Below are 23,068 nucleotides of genomic sequence, written 5' to 3' on the forward strand. Positions count from 1 at the left end.
TTTGATTCAAACTTTTAAGTTTGCACATCGTACACTGGAGTCAAAAGGATAACATCAAGATGCAGAACTTAATGGAAAGTATTAGACAGCAAAAGCAGGGCACTCCAGAAAGCTGAGACCCTGGAAGCTACTTAACAAGGAAATTCACTACCGACCTTTCATCTGGGACTCATCCATACTGGAAAAGAGTTTTGTTTAATTTTCTAATACAGTAAGCAACTATGCAGCAGCTATTCTTTTCGATGGCTATTTCTTGACTGTATAAATCATACTGTTTATCATAAAACAACACTGCCAAGAACCGATTGCATTCTAAGCATAGTGACTATATTTGAAATTAGAGACCAGATGACCGCTACTCTCCACTTTGTCTGAAGTCTTTTTGTAATCCACATGAATTCAGTGTTTTAACAGGATCTATGTAATTTCTAGGAGTGACAAAGACACCATTCCATGATGGAAGGCTGGAATGCCATAAACATCTGACTGGTAAACACAGCCATTATAGGCTGAAATCCTGCACTCTCAGGTGAATACACATTCTGCCTTGCTTTAAGTAACTGCTAAACACAATGTGGTTCCCAAAGCTTGATTAATTTGAATATATTTTATAGTTTTTCTCTTTAAGTTATACATCAATATAGGCCACACTGGCTTAGAAATTTGCGATTATGAGAAAGTTATGATGAAGTAACGAAAGATACAAAACTAATACAAACAAGATAAAGCAGTAAGGATGCAGAATAAATAATGCAGAATAAACCTCTGACTTTATTGAACTAAGACACAGCCATCTACAGCCATATCAGATCAAATAAGAGCATCCATAAGGGATTTAAGTTATACATATTAACTTCACACTCTGAGCTGATTGTTCTTTACTTCGAGTGTTCCATGTAGAGAAATCTTTACTGTGATTGATTACCTCCTCTAGGGAGCAAGTATTTAAAAAAAAGAAAAAAAAGACAGACTCAGACAACAAGAAGACTTGCAGGAACAAGAGACTGAGATTGATGCTGCTGTCACATAGCTCCCAGTTTCTTAATTTATTATGACAGTCTGAGAATCTAACTTCATTGTTGACAGCGACCAAGATTTATTCTACACTTTTGATTATTTCCCCATACCTAACAAAAAACCTTGGGCCTATGCTGATTTATATGCTCACTTGTTTTGGTACTTCTCAGATCACATTGGCTTAAGAAAGCAAACATGGCAAATTAACATGTAAAGAAAGTTATATCTCATTTGAACTCAGAAGATTAATGTGGCGTGACCAAACATTAAAGTACTTTTGAAGGGCAAAACTTTCAGATACAGAAATAGAAAAAAGCAGGATAAGAAAAGCAGTGTGTTCAGATCCTAGCTTCAGAGAGGTCTGGGTATCAGAGGCCTTTCCTTCAACCACAATGAGAATTCCATACTTTTATTGGATTTCCAGAGTGAACATGGACATATTTTCAAAATCAGTCTCTCTCTCTCTCAATTTTGGGCTCTAAACTTCTGATAGTGACAATCCTATTTTCAAAGGTGTTGATTAACTGAAGTCCATGGGACTGCATCCATGAAAAGACAGGGAGCAGTTCATCTGAGCTACAGTAAATATATACTTTAAGTTGAGGGCAGTCACACACACAAAATATGTTTTTTTTCTAGTGACTCCAAGGTGAGTACAGATAGATGGCTTATATGCAGACATTTACACTCCATCAGCTGAAGCACAGCCTATGACATTAAAAGTAAGTGATTCTTAATTTGAGGGCTTCATAAGATTTATAGAAATGTAGGGCTTGACTTCTTGGTTGTTAAATGTTTTTCAAATTTGTATGCAAACACAAATGCATGTATGATAACGATTCTCATCCATCTATCATGGAATCTGCCATGAAGAGAGGAGGCTGCAATGGCTCAGAGTCTGGAAATTTCTACAGTTACCAGGTGCCATAAAACTAAATCTGAGGTTTAGAAGAGGAAGATCATCAGAACTAACACATTATAACCCCATCTCGAAAGACAGATTGAACTTACTTCTACGATTGTCTGCTACCACTGGCACCATGAAGACACTCACAAGATGCAGGCAACCAAGTAACAAAGGTAAACACATGTATACAGAAGTTTTATGTAAACATCTAATACCGAATTATCTACAGAACATTTACTTATCATCCTAGCTATTCATATTTGCTCAGCACCTAGTCATCAGTTAGCAGAAGGCATTGTGGAATAGTAGTACATGTTACAAAATCTGATGCATGCCACAAAAACTGGATACGTTGAATTGCTGTGATGAATCACAGCTGTTATCATTCTCCTAAGGTACAGACCAAGCAAGACTGATAAAAGATCTGAAAACAGTAATACAGTAAAAATGAGTTTCCTGGAGAAACATATCAGAAAGTAACTTTGTCAGTTAGGCTTGCATCTGAAAAACAAAGAACTTTAAAAAATGCACTCAAGTTTTTCATCCCAAAAGAATGCATTCGTCACTACAATTCAGTTAGTTGTGCAATTGGCATTGTAGATTTTTGTGTACGCACCCACTGCAGTTTGTCTGGGGTAGGCTCAGTAGCGTTAATACCTCTGGGCCCCCATTTGCAGGGGTCCTCTACTCCCTCTGCTCCAAGGACCCCATGACTGCCAGCCATAGTTTGCAGAAATATAGAACACACAAAGGTTTAAAATGTACAGATACATCTGTTGTTAAACCTTGCATTTCAACAGTTTTCATCCTGTCTGTAAATATATATTACATAGGGCCCCATCTTGTGCCTGGGCCCCTAAACCATGACAGCCCCCCACATTTAGAATAGATCCCCACTACTCAACCACTGAGCCCTGATTTGGGAGTCTGGCCTCCTTCTCTTAAGACATAAAACAACTGCCAAGTCCTGAAGTTCTGCTCAAGCAAAACTCTCACTGGAATCACTGGAAATGAGTAAGAACTTCAAGACTTAGATTAATAACTTTCTCTACAAAAATACCATAATTTTACATGTGTTTTAATAAAAATGAAGAGTTATGAAAAGAAGGCTATTGGCTTTATTCAACCCTCCTCCGTCTGCCAAGGAGCTTAAGATTAGCAACCATGAAAATCTGGAAGACAGTTTATGACTGATAATATTATTTGAGGCCCTGCTGATGTGCTAGAGGAGGACAATACTTAACTGTCGTCTCACCTAATAGTTCCCTGGAATTAGGAAAGAAGTGCAAGAAAAACTGGAAGATAGCCAAGAAAACGGACCATTTTTCAGCTTCTCTTTAAAATATTTGATTTTATGAAACTAATTTTCCAAAAGATGTTTAGTTTTACAGTAAAAATGTTCACATTAAAAAAACCCCAACCTACTTGAACTGTTGGGAAACATAAAGAAAAAGAAATGTCAGTATTAGAAGCATTCATTTGGAGTTCAAGTAAGCAACACATTTTGCACAGCTGTCTGGAGAAGAAGAAAAATAAAGCTAAATTAAAAGGAAGATATTGGTCTCAATCGTACCAGTGATTATGCAATCCTAAATGAGTTATGTACCACTTCTTGACATGTTACATCTGGGAGATTTAGAAATACATACACTTCATACACTTGCAACTCTCCTCCCACTTCACGTTCATAGGCAGATCAGGCCATAATCTCCCGTCCCAGTGTATTCATTCAGACAAACAGAAGGGTAGGAATAGGTAGATTTTGGGTTCTAACTGGTTTGGGTTTGTTTTGGAAAAAAAAAAACACAGAGCACTGGAATATTCACTGAAAGAGGATGACCAATATGATGTGATATACATACACATGTGTACATAATAATGTTCTTTCTGTCATCTGAGTCAGATTGTAGATTACTACTACCCAGTCAGGAAGTAAGCCTACATGCCAGGGTTAAAACCTCTCCTCTCTTAAAATAAGCCAACAGATTTTAAAGGAGCACTGCAAGACAGGAATTTGGGTTTAGATCCTAACCTCAGACCTTAGAAAAAAAAGAAACTGTATGATTGCGGAGTTCCGCCTGGGGATGGATGAGGAGCCAACTGAGATCTTACGGGTCAGGATTAAAGGGAGGGCAGGAACAGCTGACACCATAGTGGGGGTCTGCTACAGGCCACCCAACCAGGAAGACCAAGGGGATGAGGCCCTCTGTAGACTGATAGGAGCAGACTCATGTTCACAAGCCCTGGTCCTCATGGGGGACTTCACCCCAATATCTGTTGGAGGGACAAGACAGCAGGGCATAAGCAATCCAGGAGGTTCCTGGAATGCGTCAATGATAACTTCCTTCTCCAAGTGATAAAGGAGCCAATGAGGAGAGGTGCCATGCTGGACCTTGCTCTCACCAACAAGGAGGGGCTGGTAGGGGATGTGAAGCTCAAGGGCAGTCTTGGCCGCAGAGACCACAAAATGGTGGAGTTCAAGAACCTTAGGGTAGCGAGGAGGGTGCACAGCAAGCTCCCTACCCTGGGCTTCAGGAGAGCAGACTTTGGCCTCTTCAGCGATCTGCGTGGTACGATGCCACGGGACAAAGCCCTGGAGGGAAGAGGGGCCCAAGACAGCTGGCTAATATTCAAGGGTCACCTCCTCCAAGCTCAGGAGCGATGCATCCCAACAAAGAGGAAGTCAGGCAAAAATGCCAGGAGGCCCGCATGGATGGACAAGGACCTCCTGGGCAAACTCAAACACAAAAAGGAAGCCTATAGAGGCTGGAAGCAAGGGCAGGTAGCCTGGGAGGAATACAGAGAAACTGTCCAAGCAGCCAGGGATCAGGTTAGGAAAGCTAGAGCCCTGATAGAATTACACCTGGCCAGAGATGTCAAGGGTAACAAGAAAAGCTTCTATAGGTACATCAATGATAAAAGGAAGACTAGGGAAAATGTGGGCCCTCTCCAGAAGGAAACGGGTGACCTGGTTACCCAGGACATGGAGAAGGCTGAGGTATTCAACAAATTTTTTGCCTTAGTCTTCACCAGCAAGCGCTCTAGCCACACTGCCTAAGTTGCAGAAGACGAAGGCAGGGACTGGGAGAATGAAGAACTACCCACTGTAGGAGAAGATCAGGTTTGAGACCATCTAAGAAACCTGAAAGTGCACAAGTCCATGGGACCTGATGAGGTCCATCCACGAGTCCTGAGGGAAGTGGCAGATGAAGTTGTGAAGCCACTCTCCATCCTATTTGAGAAGTCGTGGCACTCCAGTGAAGTTCCCACTGACTGGAAAAAGGGAAACATAACCCCCATTTTTAAGAAAGGAAAAAAGGAAGACCTGGGGAACTACAGGCCAGACAGTCTCACCTCTATGCCTGGCAAGATCATGAGATCACGGAGCAGACCCTCCTGCAAACTATGCTCCGGCACATGGAAAATAAGGAGGTGATCAGTAATAGCCAACATGGCTTCACTAGCGGCAAGTCATGCCTGACAAATTTGGTGGCCTTCTGCGATGGGGTTACAGCATTGGTGGATAAGGGAAGAGCAATCTGGACTTATGCAAAGCATGTGACACTGTCCCGCACGACATCCTTGTCTCTAAATTGGAGAGACATGGATTCGATGGATGGACCACTCGGTGGATAAGGAAGTGGCTGGGTGGTCGCACTCAAAGAGCTGTGGTCAACGGCTCCATGTCCAAGTGGAGAACAGTGACGAGTGCTGTTCCTCAGGGGTCGGTACTGGGACTGGCACTGTTTAACATCTTTGTCGGCGACATGGACAGTAGGATTGAGTGCACCCTCAGCAAGTTTGCTGACAACACCAAGCTGTGTGGTGCAGTTGACATGCTGGAGGGAAGGGATGCCATCCAGAGAGACCTTGACAGGCTGGAGAGGTGGGCCCAAGCAAACCACATGAAGTTCAACAAGGCCAAGTGCAAGGTCCCGTACATGTGTCAGAGCAACCCCAAGCACGACTATAGGCTGGGTGGAGAATGGATTGAAAGCAGCCCTGAGGAGAAGGACTTGGGGGTGTTGGTGGATGAGAAGCTCAACATGACCTGGCAATGTGTGCTTGCAACCCAGAAAGCCAACCATATCCTGGGCTGCATCAAAAGAATCATGACCAGCAAGCCAAGGGAGGTGATTCTGCCCCTCTACTCCGCCCTCCTGAGACCCCCACCTGGAGTACTGTATCCAGTTCTGGGGTCCCCAGCACAAGGAAGGCATGGAGCTGTTGGAGCGAGTCCAGAGGAAGGCCATGAAGAAGATCAGAGGGCTGGAGCACCTCTCCTATGAGGACAGGCTAAGAGAGTTGGCGTTGTTCAGCCTGGAGAAGAAAAGGCTCTGGGGAGATCTAATTGCGGCCTTCCAGTACCTGAAGGGGCCTACAAGAAAGCTGGAGAGGGACTGTTTACAAGGGCATGTAGTGATAGGATGAGGGGTAATGGTTTTAAGGAGGGTAGATTTAGATTAGATATTAGGAAAAAATTCTTCACTATGAGGGTGGTGAGGCACTGGACTAGGTTGCCCAGAGAGGTTGTGGATGCCCCCTCCCTGGAAACATTCAAGGTCAGGTTGGACAGGGCTCTGAGCAACCTGATCTAGTTGAAGATGTCCCTGCTCGTTGCAGGGGGGTTGGACTAAATTACCTTTAAAGATCCCTTCCAAGCCAAACCATTCTATGATCCTATGATTCTATGATTTCAAACATGAACCTGATTTTTATACTCATTTGGGATCCCAAGGCCCATTTTATAACAGGCAGATGTTACTTCAAGGCCTGTGACCATCTGCTTCTGGTTTGTCTCAGAAGTTTCTCCTTTAGCTGCAGGCTCCCAAATACATTGCTGTGATTGTTGCTCTGTTCCACCTATCAGAGCTGGCAGACTTGTACTACTCCTGGAGCAGGTTCAGTTGCTCCAGGGAAAGTGCCACCTCTCCTTTCCCACAGGGACTTCCACATGACTTAGTCACTTTGTCAAGAAATGCAAAATAGCACCTGAGAACAGACAAATAAAACAGTAATGTCTGTTTTTCAGGCTGGAAAATCAGGCCTTCTGCCCAAAGCACACCTTCAAGATTGTTGACATAACCAGAACTTTGCTATTCATTTATTTGCTACAGAATTCACAACTGACACTGTGCTTGTGTTTTTGTCTACTATACTGAACATTCAGGTCCTGCAGAGAGCTCCATGGAATCTATAATGCACACTAGTAATTGCATTTCTGGCTTGATTTATAATCAGAAGTTCACTCTGCTTCCCAGGACTCTTCTCAATCAGACACACGATTAACTGCTGAACCACCATAAACTATACTGGATCATCAAAACCTACTTCTGTAGTTATTTTCGGGATGTCTGGCATACAAGAGAACTAATTTAGATTTCATATTATAGATGTCCAAATTTATTAATTGGTTTCTCTTACAGAAAAATAACAAAGTTACACAGAACATTCGAAATAAGAGCTTGTAAGCAGGGATTCAGAAGGGTAAGGATTCTATTCTTGGCTATGCTGCAGACATCCAGATATCCTGTGTGACAACTGAGAAGTAACTTAATCTGTTTGCCCAAGTTCCTCATCTATAAAACTATGAAAATTACACTTATTTTCCTTACAGGATTTTCTGAGGATGAATCTATTAGTATTTACAAGGTATTCACATATGTTCCTATATCACAGCAATTAATACCACAGAAAAAACTAAAAACAAATATGTCTTTGAATATATTATGACAAATTTTTTGTCCATGCTCCTTTGTATTTTTTTGATGGTTTCTAAGAAGAGTTTACAACCTTCTTGAGCACACTTACTAATTAGAGAAATTATAAAGAGCAGAGGACTTCATGAAACCTATGCTAATCTTTAGAAGAGTTAAGATGAGTGCAATCTGGAAGCAAGAAGTGTTTTTGAAAAAAAGCAATGCTTACTCCCTATTAAAAAGGGACTATCACAAATCAGCACTAAGGAGAAAATAAATTTTAAAAAACCACAAAAAAGAGAAACAAGTAGCATTTCATAGGTATTCATATTTATATCTGAGTAGATAAGAAAAATAAAATCATCACTCCATGCAATTCCATTCTTTAACCTGAAATATTTTTCATGCCCAGATTTGGTTTGACAAACAAAACCCAACGACTTGTGTCAATTTTTTAGGAAGAATTCCCTAACTATATGTACACAAAAGTCTGCCTCTGGGAAAAAAGGACAGAAGAGCAGAACGTGGAGGAGGTATTACATTGTTTTCTTACATAAGAACCAATGACAGTCAGCTTTTGTTGCTACATATCTTGCACACTCTTCATTCCCCATTTTTTCACATTCTGATCAGAGACAGGTGAATTCCAGAAGGCTTGGAACAACTGGAGTATCGGCTGATACGTGAACCCTTTGGTAAGGAAATTTTGCAAGGCAAGGCTCTCCGCTTTCTGATCTGAATAGTTATGGCACTCTCTTCCACTTTCTATTGGCAGATGCTGAATAAATTTGTAAGACAGTCATGAATACCAGCAAGAACTGCTTTCAGCAAGGTTTCTAACAAGCTTTTCCTGCATGAATCCCAACATTTAGTAATCCATGATAAGCTTCAGAACTCTCTTCTTTGGTGATGCTTCAGACCAACACAGCACATAATACTCTCCCAGGAAGCTTACATTTTTATACAGTAGGAGAGAGATTAATGTAAGACAATGGCACTCCACATGAGAGTCCTTCAGGAGAAGGGAAAAATAATTCAATGTTCTTTCTGAATTTCCCAAGTGGAGTAACCGAATAGTATTGCACTACCTCATTCACTTCTGCGGGGACACAAAAACAAAACACTAAAAATCTAATTCTTCATAGCAGCCTTTTTTGGATTTGATAACTATTGCATCTTCTTTTTCATCTTCTCCTCCCTAGAAGAAAACTATACCTTTTCTTTCATTCTTCTGGTATTAGCAATGTTAGACTTCATGATCCTTATAAGTCCCTTCCAACCTGAGATATTCTGTGTCTATGTTTTCCAGATCACTCATTATTCTCACTGCTCTCTTTTGGCTTCATCAAAGTGCAATGCCCTAAACCGAACACTCCCCCACCAGCTGAAGCCTTACTGCTGCTGAAGGAGCAGAGGGTTTCTTTCCATATGACAATTTCTACCCCAAGAGCTTGAAAGTAAACTGAAAAAAACAGGAAAATTCTCTTGTACTCTCCTGGGTATATTCTGGAGTTGCCATACTGGCAGATACGCCGCGCTCCCCCGAAATTCTCACTGCAAAGAAAGACAAATTCTCAGGCCTTCTCTATGGCATCCCCATCCATCTTGTATCTCACTTTGTACAACACCCAGGCTTACAACACCAGGCTCAATCTACCTCCTCTGCTACCTGTCTTTCTGAAAGCCTCAAGGAGGGCAGGAAGACAGAGCACAAGTATACCCAACTGCCAAAGAGGCCTCCAATCAATAATGCACTTACACATATGCAAAAGTCCAGTCTCCTGACTTAATATAAACCAAGAAAGTAAAAAAACCAAACTAGGCAAATTAGGAACACCTTTAAGTGAGTGCTAGTTTTGGCTGGGATAGAGTTAATTTTCTTCATAGTAGCTAGTATGGGGCTACGGTTTGGATTTGTGCTGAAAACAGCGTAGATAATTCAGGGATGTTTTCGTTATTGCTGAGCAGTGCTTACACAGAGTCAAGGCGTTTTCTGCTCCTTGCACCACCCCACCAGCGAGGACACTGGGGGTGCACAAGAAGTTGGGAGGGGACACAGCCGACCCCAACTGACCAAAGGGATATTCCATACCATATGATGTCATGCTCAGCAAATAAAGCTGGAGGAAGAAGGAGGAAGGGGGGGAGATGTTTGGGGTGATGGCGTTTTGTCTTTCCAAGTAACCGTCTGATGGAGCCCTGCTGTCCTGGGGATGGCTGAACACCTGCCTGCCCATGGGAAGTGGTGAATGAATTCCTTGTTTTGCTTTGCTTGCGCACGGCTTTTGCTTTACCTATTAAACTGTCTTTATCTCAACTCATGAGTTTTCTCACTTTTACTCTTCCGATTCTCTCCCCCATCCTGCCATGGGGGAATGAGTGAGCGGCTGCATGGGGCTTAGCTGTTGGCTGGGGCTAAACCACAACAAAGTGTCACGCTGAATCAGAGCAGGGAGTGTATTTTGAATAACCAGTTTTAATGGCATAAGTCTTATCCATTGATACTCTGTAGTACAGATTCACAGATTTTACCAGATATCTGAGAACAGACTCTGGTTTACTACAAGTGAGACAGGTAAAGTGTTTGGCACTAATAGGAAGGGTGATCATTTATGCCATAATCTCTCCTAAAGGCGGGAGAGAATGAAAATTGATAGCATATCTCAATATGTGAAAGATACAAAGAAGGAAAAAATCAATTTATCAGTAAGATCATGGAGAAAAAAATGATCAAACAGGAAAGAACATCTGGACCAGTGAGCTAATTGCTCATAAAAAAACCCCAGACTGTTATTTCATCTATGAGAGGGGAAAACATATTTCATGACTGGTTTCAAATGAAGGATAAAGAAAATCTATTGCATGAGACCAAATATTAGTTTTGCACGCGCTGAGTAGAATTTAGAGCAATTTTGAGAAAGAACTACTGCTGTTTCAAGTGATTACAGTGCGAGAATAAATTATTTTTAGCCAGACAAGAATCTCATCATAGTTTGAATTCCCTGTGGTATCATTTCATGTTATATTTGAGAAATTCCTCAATAAAAATGTCAAATAGAGAGTGAGTTGAGTTCCCCTGAGGACAGTTTTGGACATTTTCCAGTACAAATTTTAACCATGAATTCTTAACCAAACACCTCCTCCCAACAAATAAACAAATATGAAATTTCACTTGATTAGAAATAAATAAATAAATGTTGAAACAAGAACTCAGGAAACCTGTCAACTGCATCTGATCTAATTAATTGTGAATACTCCAAGTTTGCTATTTATAAAGAAGATTTTAATCATCTTGCTATACTGACGTTACTGGAAAGACATCCAGTGAAGGTTTAAAAAGGAATGTAAACCCCGACAACAAGAGATAGCTTAAGATTTTGCATAGACTTCACTCAAGCCAGAGATGCAGAAATCCTGATATAATGGTCTTGTCCGTTACAACCCGTTTCCTAGATGGCCTACAAGACTATCAGTGAGCGATCATGGGGTCCCATCCCTAGGCCTTCTATTTAAAATCACTAGACAAAGATTTCTGGTGATGTGTGTGTGATAAGATGAGGCCCGAGTCACTGAGAGAGCAATTAAGCTGTCTAAACATCGGAGTCGGATGCTGTTTTAGATTCCTAATATTATTCCATCTAGCCTCCATCTCATGCTCCAGATCTACTCCTGTAGATCTCTGGACTCAATGATCCTTATGGGTCCCTTCCAACTTGAGATATTCTATGATTCTATCATGGCACGTCACATCTGCCAGCTCCAGGGTGCTCGCACTGACATGAGGCTCCTATGTTCAGGCAGTCAAATTGCCCCCGTTCTTGCTACCTGGCTCCCCATGTGCTGACAAAATGGACCCCAACGGTAATGCCTGGAAGCCCAAAGGATGGGGGAGAAAAAGGAATAGTGTAGCGTGATGTTGGGTCACGCCTAGCAAATCTTCTGTCCAAGCACATACACATCCATGGTGCTGTATGCGAAGATGGTTCAGGCAGGGTTTTCAAAATCAACCTCCTGCGAGGTTTATAAGCTCATCTACAAATTTGGTGGAAGTGACATAATTCTATACAAGATCCACTACAGCCCTATTTAATGTGAATACAGACTTAATTTCAGCATGCCAATCAAACATTACATGCCTTTTCTATGATGAACATAAACTTGATACATAGAATATATGATGCGGTACCTAACTAGCAATCTTCATTTTGACAGTCCTGTAAAGTCCTATACAGGCTGGGGGGCGAGGGAGGGGGACACAACACATGCAACAAGGGGGGAAGGGGAAAATCATTAGAAAAATGCATTGAAAGGTGAAAAACATTGCCACTAAACTTGTGAAGAGTTCTTTGTCTCCTTATAATCCATGAAAAATAAGTGGTTTCTCAAAAAGCAAGAACAGGTGGAAAACAGTGGACTCATCCAAACTTTAATTCCTTTCAATGCCTAATTTCCTCATGGGAAAAAAATATATAACTTTGGAATAAATTAACCGGGTTTTACATGCTGGAAAAAAGGTTATAGAAATCCTAATTCAAACATGTGCAAATACTAGGTTTGTTTTTGATCTGAGATCTCACTGCATCCTCTTAAAAACAGCCAACTGCATTTACACATTTCTGGTAGCATAAGTGAAGGGAAATACAACTACTCCAGAAGGGAAAAGACTAGAAAGTCTTCCTTTTCCAAACTGATACTGTGCTAAAGGGCACAGTCAGGCTATCCCAGCAGTCAGTATAATTGTTAATGCCAGCAACCAGCTAGGGACCAAATGATGACAGAAAAATGAAGTTCTCTCTTTTCTAGCAACGGTGTCCCAAATCTGAGTTAGCACACAACAGGCAGTCATAGAAAGATTTGCACGGCCACTGTCAGGATTAAAACCTTCAGTCTGAGACCTTACAACCAGACACTTTTGTCCTCAGTAAACTCACTCAAATTTTAAAAAAGGGAGAAAGAGGAATGGGCCTTGATTCCCTTTTCAGTGCCTCTAAGTAAAAGCAGCTATTTTACTGAGACATATCAAAGACCATTCACTAGTTGCAAATATTCAATCTGCATTTGAGGAACAGAAACTTCCCCAGTCTGTGGTCTCAGAATTAGAAAGGCAACTGTGACCTCTTTTAGTGTCCTAAAGTTGCACACTGGGAGAAAAGGAGCCTTTTGCTATTATTCCCATTCATGTGTTCACTGAACCTCTTCTAGAAGCAACACGCTTCCGAACTTTTTTGGAGTAACACAAAAAGTCAGCTCAGAGTAGACCATGAATATGGACATACACCAATTCTAAAAAACCTGAAAGACCTCTTGGCATGCTTTGGATCAATACTTTCAACCGTAGCCACCTGTTTATATTATTCTAGGCCTTTTTTTTTTTCTTCCCCTAAAAAAAAACAAACAAAAAACCCCAACAAGTGGCTGAAGAGAAATTAATGAAAAGAAAATTAGAAATTTGGCTATCTCTGTAGATCCAGTCTGTATGTTCCATGACCAGAGAGCAACAACACTGACAGCAGGGGTCAAAAAAAATCCCACAGATCTCCTGAACGGTTCATCCTTTATTAGGTCACTCCTTTTGCTGTTCATATTTGCTAACCTACTTTTTCCTACTACTATGGGAATCATAGTATGGGAAACAATGTTGAAAATAGCAAGCTGTTTGAAACAACGTATGTGCACAGTTATTTGAATTCCAAATAGCTGAACTATTTGATTATGTTTGTGTCCTGTTTTATTATATTTATGAACATTAGTATAGAGTTTTCCATTCTTTTTTAAATGAATGGCTGGCTGCTTTTTGTATAAGAAATACCTCTTGCACAATTAATCATTTGACCACCTCAGGTTGAGGCAAATAAATCTATTCAGTCTATAACAAATAAAATTTGGAAGTTTGAGTCAAAGGCCTGTCAATGGTCAGGATATATAATCCATCTGAAAAAATATTACTCAGTTTGAAAATGAATGCAGTAGGAAATACATCTACTGAAAGGCTAACCAAATCCTTGCTCTGAAATTCTAGTTGTTCCATAGCTTCAGTGAGTGCAGACTGGTGTCACTGGACTTTATTATTTCTGGATCACTACATGATTTCTTGTATTCCAGAGAGTCTCAGTTTTTACCAAAGTAAAGGTGTTGTGTGACACAGAAAAAAAATACTGCTTTTCCACACTGTTTTATAAACATCACCTTGAAATGAATTTGGGACTGAACCAAACACTGGTCATTGCATTTACATTGGGAATATTGAAAAAGATAGTCCCTGGGGACTACGATTTAGCTAAAATGACTACTAAGTAAGCAGGTATGGGAAATTGGATGTAGTAGTCAAAGTTCATTTCCAGGTAATTGGTGTGAAGAAATTTCAAACCAAAACATATACTTTTTTAGCTTATAAGATAAACCCAATCTATTTAAACAAGAGCAATGGACATGAATCAAAAGAACAGATCCCCAAATCCTCAGACTGCTGAAGTAATTAAGATCCTGCTCTGAATGTGGCTTTGTACAGTTAGTGGACAGTGTCCCTCCCCTTTGTAAACAGCTATTACTGATAACTGTTTCTTCTGCCCTGTGTTATTGTCCAAGAATTCCTTCATAACAGTTGCACTTTTAACATTCTGTAATTTATGTTCACACAGCACATCCTAGAACTATGTTACCCTAAAAGGGAAAAAGGGGGAGGGGAAGCTCTAAAGATATGACTGGAATCACAAAAGTTGGAAGAAACACACAAAATATATTTAAGTGGATGGGTCAGATTATTTTTCTTAAAAAAGAAGTCCAAACATCCAGCACAGGCTTCGGAGGTCAGGGGTTTATTTTTGCAATGTTAAAGATGGGCAAACTGATTTGAGTATGTTCAGATTAAGAGCGCCAACTTTACGGGTCTGGTCTAAACCACGCTGGTGTCAACGGATAAGTTTGAACTGGATCAAGTCTTTACTGAAAGCATACCAGATGACAAAATGCAGCAAGCAGATCTGGCCTTCTTACCACAGACATGAAACCAAACTTTCTTGCCAGCATTCACTACTTACCAAGACAGTTGTGGCCATCATGGGCTAACATGAACCCATCATAGCATGTACACCTGTAGTTGCCAGGAATGTTGATACACTCATGGACACAACCTCCGTTGTAGAAGTCATTTTCACACTCATCGATATCTAAAACACAAGAGGATGAAAAAGAAGCTTTTGTAAAAAGAGAATACTAAGAATACAGAAAAAATGTCTCCAATCAAGCATGGTTTTTGAATATATGCATGTTCCTAATCTTTCTATGTACTCATATTGCATATTTCATCCAAGAGATGGCTCAGGGAATTACTGGCTGAATATATCAGGGTCATACATGACTGAAAAGTGGCAAGCCAATGCATAGCACATTCCTTCCCAAAATAATTGTAGTATCATCACAGTAGACAATGATATGTTGTCAAAAATTAAAAAAGAAACACCTGATTTCAGTACATTTTTTTATATTTAAAATGTAGTTTTTGTCTTTTGTCTGTAAAATAATCAAGCAGACAATGAGTTAAATCTTTGACTGTTGTAACAACCAACTATCTGAAACGTGCTATTGATATAGCATAAGACAAGAGCAAAAGTATGCCTTGTTTAACAAAAAACTGTCTTCTCAGAACAACGAAGATCTGGTATATTCCTGACAATATATAAGGGTGTAGTTCTGTACAACAAACCTTAAAAACCATCATTTCTGAAACAGCTGTCACAGTCCACTGAGCTCTATGAAGTTACTACTGATAACTTCGAACAGTTTTGTCTGTCACTCCCCCATCCCCCTCCAAAATAAGCCCTATTATCATTTTCTATATTAATTCACAAACAGCAACAAGTCCAACGTTTTATTCTTAGAAGGTATGCTAGAATTATTTTTAATTTTTTTTGGTACATTGGCCTGTATCTGAAATATCATGAATGGTAAGAGAGATGGATTCTGCTTCAACTACAAACAATCTTGTTATGATCTTCCCTCCCTCATACAAAAAAATCACTTCTTTACTCATTGAAGACAGTGCAAACTTTCTTCTTTTTACAGATTGTATCTTGGCTTACACATGGAATGTCAGCATCAGTCACTGCTATGAATCATTCAGTGGTGCACATCAACCAACTAAAAATACACAAATAATTATAGACAGCCTCATAGCTTGATAACTAAATCTTGATAACTAAACTTGACAGCTAAATCTGTGATGCACTAGACCAAAAACCCCAGCTACAATGCATGATAAACAGATAAAGTCATATTTTTTTAGAAAATCACCTGTTAATACATCAGAGCTATCTTGGCTGTACATTTCAAACGTGCCTTCCATTGCAGGGGTGGTTGAAATATTTCTGAATTAAGTTCACGTTCACACAGGGGGTTTTGTGTTGCAGGTTTTTTTTCAACTTTTCAAAGTACCTCAGAAAAAGCTTTGCGTACACTTGTAATCCCAAGACAGTAAGGTAGTTTGGGAAAAACAGATTCTTCTGAAAAGCCAGCTCAGACTCAGTCACTCAACGCTTTCAGTATTTCTGGCCCTTGGATTGAGTCTGGCAAGGTTTGTCCCCCCTTGCACAATCCTCTGATAAGTTTGATCTGTCAGAGCAGGGACACGCTTCCTCAAAGCTGTTTTGCAAGCCTTCCTCCTCAGGTCGTTCCCTCCCAGAAACCTTTCTTAAACTCAAAATAGCCCAGGTCTCCATCCACTTCCCTCCAACAGCTCTGAAGCCCCCCTTCTACAATCTCATAAGCAGCTTGAAATGGGAATTACAAATTTGGCTTTATCTGCAAAACCAGTTAGCTTTTTTGTAACTCAGCATTCGGCACCACAAAAACGCTGGAAATAAGAAGTTGGAGAAAGGATCTTCCTAACAAAAATACAACCTGCTGCTTAAATGTAAACTTCCTAGTCTTTCAACCACTGCTCTGTTTTAGAAAGTTCTCATCCTTCATTAACGATTTCCACCCATTAGTTGTACAAGTGCTGAGTCAGCACAGCCTGTGGATGTGCTCTACCTTCTGCAGTCCAGCATGACAACAAAAAGATACATTTGTGATTTTTCCTGAAAACAATAACCAGCAAGTCAATTACTGCGTGTTGGGCTCGTTCCGAACATACTTGCAGCATGGCAGTGCAAAATCCCTGAGAAACTGCTCTCCTTCATTTACAGCCCAGCGTGCCTGGGTGCATATTGCCAAAGCGTTCCAGTGAGGTTTCCACTTAGCAGATATTTGTAGCTTCCATAACTATTCATGAATATTTCCAAAAACTTCCAATCTTTCTCAGGCTACAGGGACAAAAATAGAGCTCTACAGCAATGCCATGTTTTAACAGGCCAAGCAAATAATCAAAAAGCACATAATGTGGTTTTGCTGTCAGTCATGTCGGGTATTCCTTCAGGACACTCAGGAAAAATGGTAACTTCATTTAAAGATTTGCTCTTAACTTTTATCCAGCACTGAGTTTCTTCAGAAGAGGGAATTCAGATGAAAGGGTTATCAGTTGTTATGTTACTCAGCATCAGACTGCCAAGGGCTGATCAATTCCTTCCCTTTTTTTTTCAAACAATGAATCAAATAGGACTATTTGTTTAAATAAGCAATGGGAGAGCCTTCAAAAGGGACAAAAAAAAAAAAATCAAAGAAATGTGAAGCCTTTTGAATGCCTGCCCTTTATATAATACTTATTTCTAAAAAGCTGTGCTGTGATTAGCAGCACAAGGTGCTGATGTAGTACAAATACTTAAGTTCCAGAAAGGGTAATCTAACAGATACATAAACCAGAAAAATAACAAAAGGAACAGATTCTTTTCATCTTTCTCTCTCAAGGAGTTCCAGTTACGTTAAATTTTGCAAAAGGATTAGATTACTTCTCCCTTTTGTACCCCAAGAGCTGTACAAAACTAGGAGTGGAGCCAAATATTCTACCTATTTTAACGAATCATGTTGTAGGTTTTTTGGTGTTTCTTTCCCCTCCCCCAAACCACATTGCTATTTAAGAGACTTCACCTGGCAGGCTGACGAGAATTTCTATCTCCAGTATTGCTAGTAAAACACAAAGGAGATAAGACTAGTGAATTTAACACTTTATTTTTTAAAACAAAAAAACCAAAAATACCCCAATCCAAAACCAACACCAAAAGCATGCACAAAGCCTTCAAAGTCCAAATGTTGAACTTTTTTCAAGCTCCAGCTACATCAAGAGAAAAGCAGACAGCGTGCTGGCAAACAATATGAACACCACCCCATCTTCTCTTCTCGTATATCTGGAGGAGGACATTCTTTCAAGAACACCTCAGTGAAAGTGCTGAACAACTAATTTACGAGCAGAATATTATATCTGACATGGCAGGATATGGCTTCCTTAGTAAGCTTAATATAGTGATAAAAACAATAGCAGTACATTCAAACACAAAACCTGCAGGCTCGCTCTGAATTTTATCTATTGTAAAACTCAAAATTTGCAGGGACCAGCTATATTCATTTCCTTCTGGGTAGGTCATCTCCTATTACTCTTTTTTTCGTGAAATTGATAGAATTGGGTGTTAATCAAACTCTTGGCTCCAAACACCTCTAACTCAGAAAGTCAACTCTTCCCACTAATTTTGTAGCTTCAACTATTCTTAAGGTTTTTAGTGTTTCATCACTTAATAGTGTCTTTCACCGTGAAGGAATCACCATAACACAAAAACTAAACAAGAGAAACATAGAAATGTTGCCATCCAACCATGAAATTGCTGTGCTGGATGCAGATGCACATACTGTTGAATTAGCAAGGTTTACTGCAATCCCGCTCTCAATGGGAAACCTAATTTTTTAATCTATGCTGGCAAAATATTTACCAAGTTTTCACTCCAGTAAATTCTGCCTGTGCAGACAGGCAACTCTTGGGGTGTCTAGTGAAGAAAACACCTTAAAAAAGTATTGCAATTTCCCCTCTAAGAGGAATTCATTTCATATGGTATCACAATGGCAGCATTTACAGGAGACCTGGAAAAAAATTAAATGCACCAAAATTATTAAGGCGGCATAGGGCCATTTATAATAATCACACACACAGAATCACACAGACTGGTAGGGGTTGGAAGGGACCTCTGGAGATCATCTAGTCCAACCCCCTTGCTAAAGCAGGATCACCTAGAGCAGATTCCACAGGATCGCATCCAGGTGGGTTTTGAATACCTCCAGAGAAGGAGACTCCACAGCCTCTCTGGGCAGCCTGTTCCAGTGCTCAGTCACCCTCACAGTAAAGAAGTTTTTCCTCACATTCAGATGGAACTTCCTGTGTTCCAGTTTGTGCCCCTTGCCCTGTCACTGGGCAAGAGTCTGGCCCCATCCTCTTGACACTCACCCTTTAGATATTTATAAGCGTTGATGAGATCCCCTCTCAGTCTTCTCTTCTCCAGGCTAAACAGACCCAGCTCTCTCAGCCTTTCCTCATACAAGAGGTGCTCCAGTCCCCTCATCATCCTTGTAGCCCTCCACTGGACTCTCTCCAGTAGTTCCCTGCCTTTCTTGAACTGGGGAGCCCAGAACTGGACACCATGTTCCAGATGTGGCCTCACCAGGGCACAGTAGAGGGGGAGGATAACCAATCTTGACCTGCTGGCCACGCTCTTCTTAATGCACCCCAGGATACCATTGGCCTTCCTGGCCACAAGGGCCCATTGCTGGCTTATGCTTAACTTGTTGTCCACCAGGACTCCCAGGTCCTTCTCTGCAGAGCTGCTTCCCAGCAGGTCAACCCCTAACCTGTACTGGTGCTTGGGATTATTCCTCCTTACGTGCAGGACCCTACATTTGCCCTTGCTGAATGTCATTTGGTTCCTCTCCACCCAACTCTCTAACCCATCTGGGCTGACTGTGTTCAAATGAGACAGCAGCTCCTAATGCCAGAGCTGGATGCATACAACCACATCTGCAGCTGTTGGTTAGCTAGTTTTGACCATCTCTTTCTGGAACTGGTTTGGTAAATCTCCAAAATCCACTGCTTGTTTCAATAGTTTTAAAGGACAAAATAATCAGGAAAAAAGATAAAAAGAAGCTTGCTTACTTGGGTATACTAGTAACTGTACTGGTTCAGCTATTTGCCAAGGTGAAAGAAGTTTGGAAACTACATCATAATTCCTTCTGGAAAGGAGAGGTGAATCTTTCTGTTATAGCCTGGAAATAACTCTCTCTCAGTAACCCTAGGGAACACAGCACTGCTGTGCTCTGCTGTTGTACTCTTCAGTGAGGAGTGGTGTTACTTAAAGAGTACATACTGTATGAGACTGCAATTATTATATAAGCATCCAAGAACTTTTTAAAATTCTCAGACAAGTATTGGAGAAAATCCGAGCATTTGTTACCGTGAGGAGTGCTGTAATTTACAATCATTGTATTGCAGTTATAGGAAAAGAATTTGAAGTTGTCTTAAGTGACCTAATTCTTTTTAGCCTGAGGGGACCTGTATCTACCTTATACAGATTGGGGTTGATTCTTCTTTCACTATTACAAGTGAAAGTGACACTAGCCCACAAATTTGTTTCATTTGTGTATTCTGCAACAAAGGGATGGCACTCTCAGAAGTCTCACAAGGCCACCCTGCAGAGAAGCAGCTCTTCCAGGAACACACACAATTTGACTAAGAAATGTTCAAAATAAAACAAGAATCAATTTCTTCTGCTTCCATTATCCCAGTATTTCAGCTTTCTGTTTCAGCAGAGAACAGAAGACACACCAGCATGCAATAAGTAATGTCCAAAAGACAAACCAAATTGCAAAACAGAGTGAGGAAAATGCAAGTTCCCATTTTGTCTAAACATTTTCAGCAGCATCATGAAATTTGCTGCATGCTAACCATCTTTTCCAGGCACTAACAATCTTTGCTAGAAGGTGGTATAGACTTTATGCAAGGAAAGTAGAAAATGTATCTCCAGCAAAATCCATTCCCACTCTTCATTGTACTAGTTGCCATCCATTAAATTCCTGAACGTCCAAAAATCATTACAACACATATAACAGAACTTATTTGTCAGCACAGCTACAGATCATTATAGGCAAAGTTACTGAAATCAAAGCAAATGTCTGCATGGAGTTGATGAATTTCGGATCAGTGTTACAGCTAAACTGTCACAGAAGCCTTATGCTATTAACATGCAAATGAAAGAATGGCTGAGGCCTGGAAGTCAATGAGCCAAATTCAGCTTTTAGTGTTGAATTCCACAGATTTCTATAGAAAATGAGAATGTGTGCATTGACACAACCTTTATCCTGGCATCTGTCAAGGCCATAGTTCCCAACACTCATGATGCAACACAAGACGTTCAAAATAGGAGTAGAATTAGGTAAAATCTGTGTTCGTTTTAAAGTATTTCTTGACTGCTAATGTAAGGGGAAGATCTGGAGTTAATTTAGTAAACACAAATTTCAATTGACTTTGAAAGGAATAATTTATGTGCTTGGACATTTTAAAACAAATAGCCAAAGGAAGCTGTCTGCCCACATTAGTTTCTTCTAATTTAGAGAACCATAAACAAAACTTAGCACACAGGTATATTATGCAGATGTGGAATATTTCCTAAAAGGGCTGGATCCATAAAATAGCTAGAAAAATAAATATTAAATTCTTTGTAAGTGTATCTTGATGGATAAATCCACATATTTATTCAGTATCTGAAAAGAAAAATATTCGTCTTTATCTATTTATCTAGCTGCTTTAAACAAAATAGTGCCAAAGAGGCATTACGGAGACAGTAAATAACATTGTCCTTACAAACTTACCAGCAAAGAAACTGGTTTTTTTACCTTCCGGCTCCATGAGAGGTTGCTGCTAGCCCCCTACAGAGGACAAAGCATACCACTTGCAGAATTCTCTATTATCAGTCATCTTCTGCTAAAAAAAGTCATACTCCAGTTCTGCAATTGCTGCATGTTGCCTGCTTATCCAGAACTGGTATGCAGCAAAGGACATTGCAAAATGCTGGAACACATATTTCCATGTGGTAATATTTTGCACTTTTATGACTTCTCTCTTAAAAGCTTTAAAAAACGTTTACTGATTCTTTACTGAGTTTTGGTCACTGTTCCTCCTAGGACTAATGCACTGTCCTAATTTCTACAGAAAAATGCAAGAGAAAAGCCCTACCCTAGGTTCCAAATCCCACACAATTAAGAATAGAGCTGCAGCACAAACAGAGCTGTCTTCATCACTGCAAACTTGATCTTGGATACTTGGGAAAGAAATGACCTTGTAGTATCCAAAAGTGAAGTGCCCTGAGGTGAAATTCCAATCCTACAAAAGTCAAGAGGCATTTTTGCCACTGGCTTCATGGAGCCAGGAAGACACATTTCCTGGGACTCACAGTAAAGAAATATGCAAGACGGGATCAGCACTTAAATTTCTTGTTCCCACTTCCAATTCAGAACAAGCAGTAGTGTAGCATCGATGCCATTACTTTACCTTTAAAGAAACACACAGAAATGAAGTAACATGCACACTGACAAGAATACAAACAAGTTCAAGGCCTGGATCATGATCAGATGAGCATCTTATTCTTTTTAATGACTGGATTTGGGGACTGTAAAAGCCATTAAAATAAATAAAACCAACATGGGAATATTTATATATTCTCTGTTTCTTTGGCAGAGTCTACATTTAATATACTTTCAGCAGTTATACACACACACTGGCTAACCTGAACCTAAGGCATTTGTATTTCTCATATCAAGTTGCACTTTCCTTAAGAAGGGAACCAGCTCCAGATCTAAAAGCAAGAAAAAAAGCTCACAGGTTAAAGACCGTTTTGGTTAAGTGCAGGCCAAATTTGCCAAAAGTTCAGCTCTCTGGAAAGCATTCAACCTGAGCAAGAATACTAAAGTTATTAGATTCTCACGAGGAGTTTAGCATCAGCACGTTTCCACATGTTCAGAATTATCTGAAGTCTCCTCAGTTCTGCTCTTAAAATTTGCAAGAGTTGACCCAGCTAGAGGTATGAAGAATCAGCTAGGAAAACATTATCGATTCCACTCAACCTGACCTGCTGAAATACTGCTTCCTCTGTGAGTTTTGCAATAGCAGAACTCAGCATCTACTCCCAAGTCCAAATTTTATGAAGAAAATATTGACATATCAAGATTCATTCAATTTTTTTCTACCCCAAAGCAAACCTTGACCTTCATCTCAGAGTGAAATCCATTTCTGAAAACCCCTACCCATGAAAAGCTTCATAAGTCACTTTTTCTATAAGAAGAAACAAATTAAAATCTATCACTTGTTACATCTGGTTCTTCCTGAGATACTTTATTTTTTTGACTCATAAATGTTAACATCTTTATTCTTTTGATGGTGTGACCTTAGAAATGTTACGATTTAATGAATCAAAGAGGAACACACAGTGCAGGTTTTACTACTTTCAAGTTGTCATGATGTTTTCAAGACGCTTGTGCCCAA

General features: G+C 40.1%; 1 protein-coding gene across 4 annotated transcripts in view; it reads right to left on the reverse strand.

The window, feature by feature from the left end:
- The window catches only part of SCUBE1 (signal peptide, CUB domain and EGF like domain containing 1), a 220,861-nt gene that overhangs the window by 171,803 nt on the left and 25,990 nt on the right, over nucleotides 1–23,068 (reverse strand). For all 4 annotated transcript variants that reach the window (XM_054810361.1, XM_054810335.1, XM_054810352.1 and 1 more), the window contains exon 3: nucleotides 14,661–14,789. In XM_054810361.1, coding sequence (XP_054666336.1) covers nucleotides 14,661–14,789 — 129 coding nt within the window. The remainder of the gene's footprint in view (nucleotides 1–14,660; nucleotides 14,790–23,068) is intronic.

The sequence above is a fragment of the Grus americana genome, chromosome 1 (assembly GCF_028858705.1).
Source record: "Grus americana isolate bGruAme1 chromosome 1, bGruAme1.mat, whole genome shotgun sequence".
Lineage (NCBI taxonomy): Eukaryota > Metazoa > Chordata > Aves > Gruiformes > Gruidae > Grus > Grus americana.